General features: G+C 31.2%; 1 protein-coding gene across 1 annotated transcript in view; it reads left to right on the forward strand.

Moving 5' to 3' along the window:
* The window catches only part of LOC104713841 (putative serine carboxypeptidase-like 23), a 4,118-nt gene continuing 2,186 nt past the window's right edge, over nt 909-2,840 (forward strand). Inside the window, exon 1 of the mRNA XM_010431053.2 lies at nt 909-1,212. Within this exon, the coding sequence (XP_010429355.1) occupies nt 966-1,212 (247 nt within the window). The 5' untranslated portion in view covers nt 909-965. The remainder of the gene's footprint in view (nt 1,213-2,840) is intronic.

A 2,840-nucleotide genomic window follows, 5' to 3' on the forward strand; every position in this document is an offset into this window, starting at 1 on the left:
ACAGATTCGGTGATTCCAGTGACTGCGACTAGATTTTCCCTCAGCAAACTAAATCTTGCGGTGAAAACTCGCTGGTACCCTTGGTACTCCGGAGATCAGGTAGGAGGACGTACAGAAGTATACGATGGGCTTACCTTTGTGACGGTAAGAGGGGCCGGCCATGAGGTACCATTCTTCCAACCGAAGAGTGCGTTAGTTCTTTTAAGATCATTCTTGGCTGGAGAAGAGCTTCCAAGATCTTATTAGTGATGACCAACATTTGGAGCTCCACTGGTACTTGTACTAGACAATCTTTTAAAGAAACTGCGCCTCAAAGTCCATCAGCTTTGATGTTGGGGGGAGATGACTAATTCACCAGCTCTAGTAATTGACAGAGGAAATTAAGGACCAAATGTGTTTGAAGGTTTTGTTTTAATATCCAATTGATTTGCCGATATCCAAATGTTTTTGAAGCATTCTTGTATTCCACGGAATACAACTGTGAAGGGCCAATACTAATAATGGTCGAGAAATGAAAAATCACTTCAGCCACTTTTTATCATTCTTATGTTCGATGCTTAGTAGATACAGTATAATCGTGGCCAAAACATCCTCTCTTTCAATAAATACTCAGTGTATGATTAACTTATCTATCAAATATTTCTGATTTTTTAAATTCAATACTACTTTATTACAACAATATATTACCCTATCGATTTTTTTTTCTTAAAACAACCAATGAAATACATTATGCAGCCGTTATGCGGTCCTTTGTCAAAAGAGAAAGCGGTCCACATTGTGTAATAAATAACTCCGCATTCAGTAAAGCACGTCCAATAAAGAACCTCAAAACCACAAAATGTCTTTTCTCACGCTTCACGCTTTGCATATAAACACAATATATACACTGCATGGTCTAACACTAAAGGTTTAAAGCCCATTGAGGAAAAAGCATAGACTATAGTGAAAGAGTGAAAGAAAGAGAAATGGCAAGAACCCACTTAATCTTTCTACTACTAGTGATTTCATCGACATCATTATCATCATCATCAACAACAAGAGAGCAGGAGGAGGACAGGATCAAAGCACTTCCAGGGCAACCAAAAGTTGGGTTCTCACAGTTTTCGGGTTACGTGACTGTAAACGAGTCACATGGTCGATCACTTTTTTACTGGCTCACTGAGTCTTCTTCTTCCTCTCACACGAAACCACTTCTACTTTGGCTCAATGGAGGTTAGATTTTTTTTCCGCCCACTTCAATTTCACTCATATATATATATGCATGGATCTCTATATATAGCTTCATACTTTCATTTGCGTGGTCTTATTTTTGCAAATGCCCCTTGTTTTATTTTATTTATTTCATTTACATGTTTAATCATTCTCTTTGTCTTTCAAAAACATAAAGTTTAAGCATTTTTAAAAATATAATATAATTTCTAAATTATAAATGCAAATGGAAAAAACAATATCATTTGAGTTCACAACAGAAGAGAGGTTGATGTTTTTGTTGAAACAATGCTTTGCAAATAAATAAGGAAATATATAAACTTGATGAATTGTGTACTTTTTTTTTGTTGTATAAAAAATTTACTCAACAATAACTCATGTATTGTGATCATTCAATACATATCTGATTAGTAATATTGATGGTTTGTAAAATATCGGAAAGATATTAATCTGTATGACATATTTAACACTTTGCTCTTGTCCCATTTGAACTTACCCTTTTATTGGTCATAGAACGTTACGGTAGATCTAGATCCCTTACCGCAATATCAGATTTTACATCAAAATGTTCTCAATAAATATATGAAACATTATTTTTGTATTTACTTGGATAACACATTACTAGTCAAAAGTCAAAACCAAAATAAAAGTGAAGTCCACTAACATTACTTTTTTTGTAAAGTTTTAAAGGAACAAAACGTATCACGAGTTTCATATTGCGTTATCTTGAATATTTAATCATTGTCCACCAAAATAACATCAACAACCCAATATGAGTCTCGTAAATGAACCATGCAGCTCCTTTCTCATCATCATTTTACCTTTTAAGGTTTCTTTCTTTCACTGTATATATATATTATAGGAATAATATCATTTTTAAAAATGAAAGAAATTGTAATATTTTTTTATATTATAGTTGAAGGTTGGTAATAATAAATATTTTTTCCACACCAAAAAAATAATAATAATAATTTGTCATATATTTTAGTAAATCTTATATAATATTATTTATTGTTTACATATCATGTTAAAATAATAATTTAAAAGGATGTTTCTTCGAAAGGTTGTCTGATATTTACTTAGAAATTCAGATTCCTTTGGAATTCTTTAGTGAATCTAATTTCTAAAAAAAATTGGATTTAAAAATGGAAAAAAATCAATTAATTTATTTAAACATAATTGTGTATTTTTAAAAAACTTAATTACCCTAATGGCTTGTAAATATAATTGTGTATATTTTAAATTTAATTGGTTTACTGAAATCCTATCAAAAAAATATTTGGAAGTTTAATTAAGAAAAAATATATGGAAATTTAAAAACACCATTAAGATGTTTTTAAGAAAGTTATTGATCTCCGAGTCTTGTAAAATAAACTCCAACATTAAATTAGAAACAAAAATACGAACAAAAAAACAAACTACTTTACTTTAATTTAGAGAGACGACTATTAATGGAAAACATCAAGGTGAGTTTGCACACAAACAAAAAAAAAAACAAGGCCTTTCCCTTATAAGAAATATTTTTCATGAACTAGTTAGTATATTTGGTAGAGTGGAGGATTCCAGTCAGGCTGGTATGGAACTGTCGAATGTTTCCGATTACTTCTTTATTGTTTGTCCAATGGGACAAC

This window comes from Camelina sativa, chromosome 9 (assembly GCF_000633955.1).
Source record: "Camelina sativa cultivar DH55 chromosome 9, Cs, whole genome shotgun sequence".
Lineage (NCBI taxonomy): Eukaryota > Viridiplantae > Streptophyta > Magnoliopsida > Brassicales > Brassicaceae > Camelina > Camelina sativa.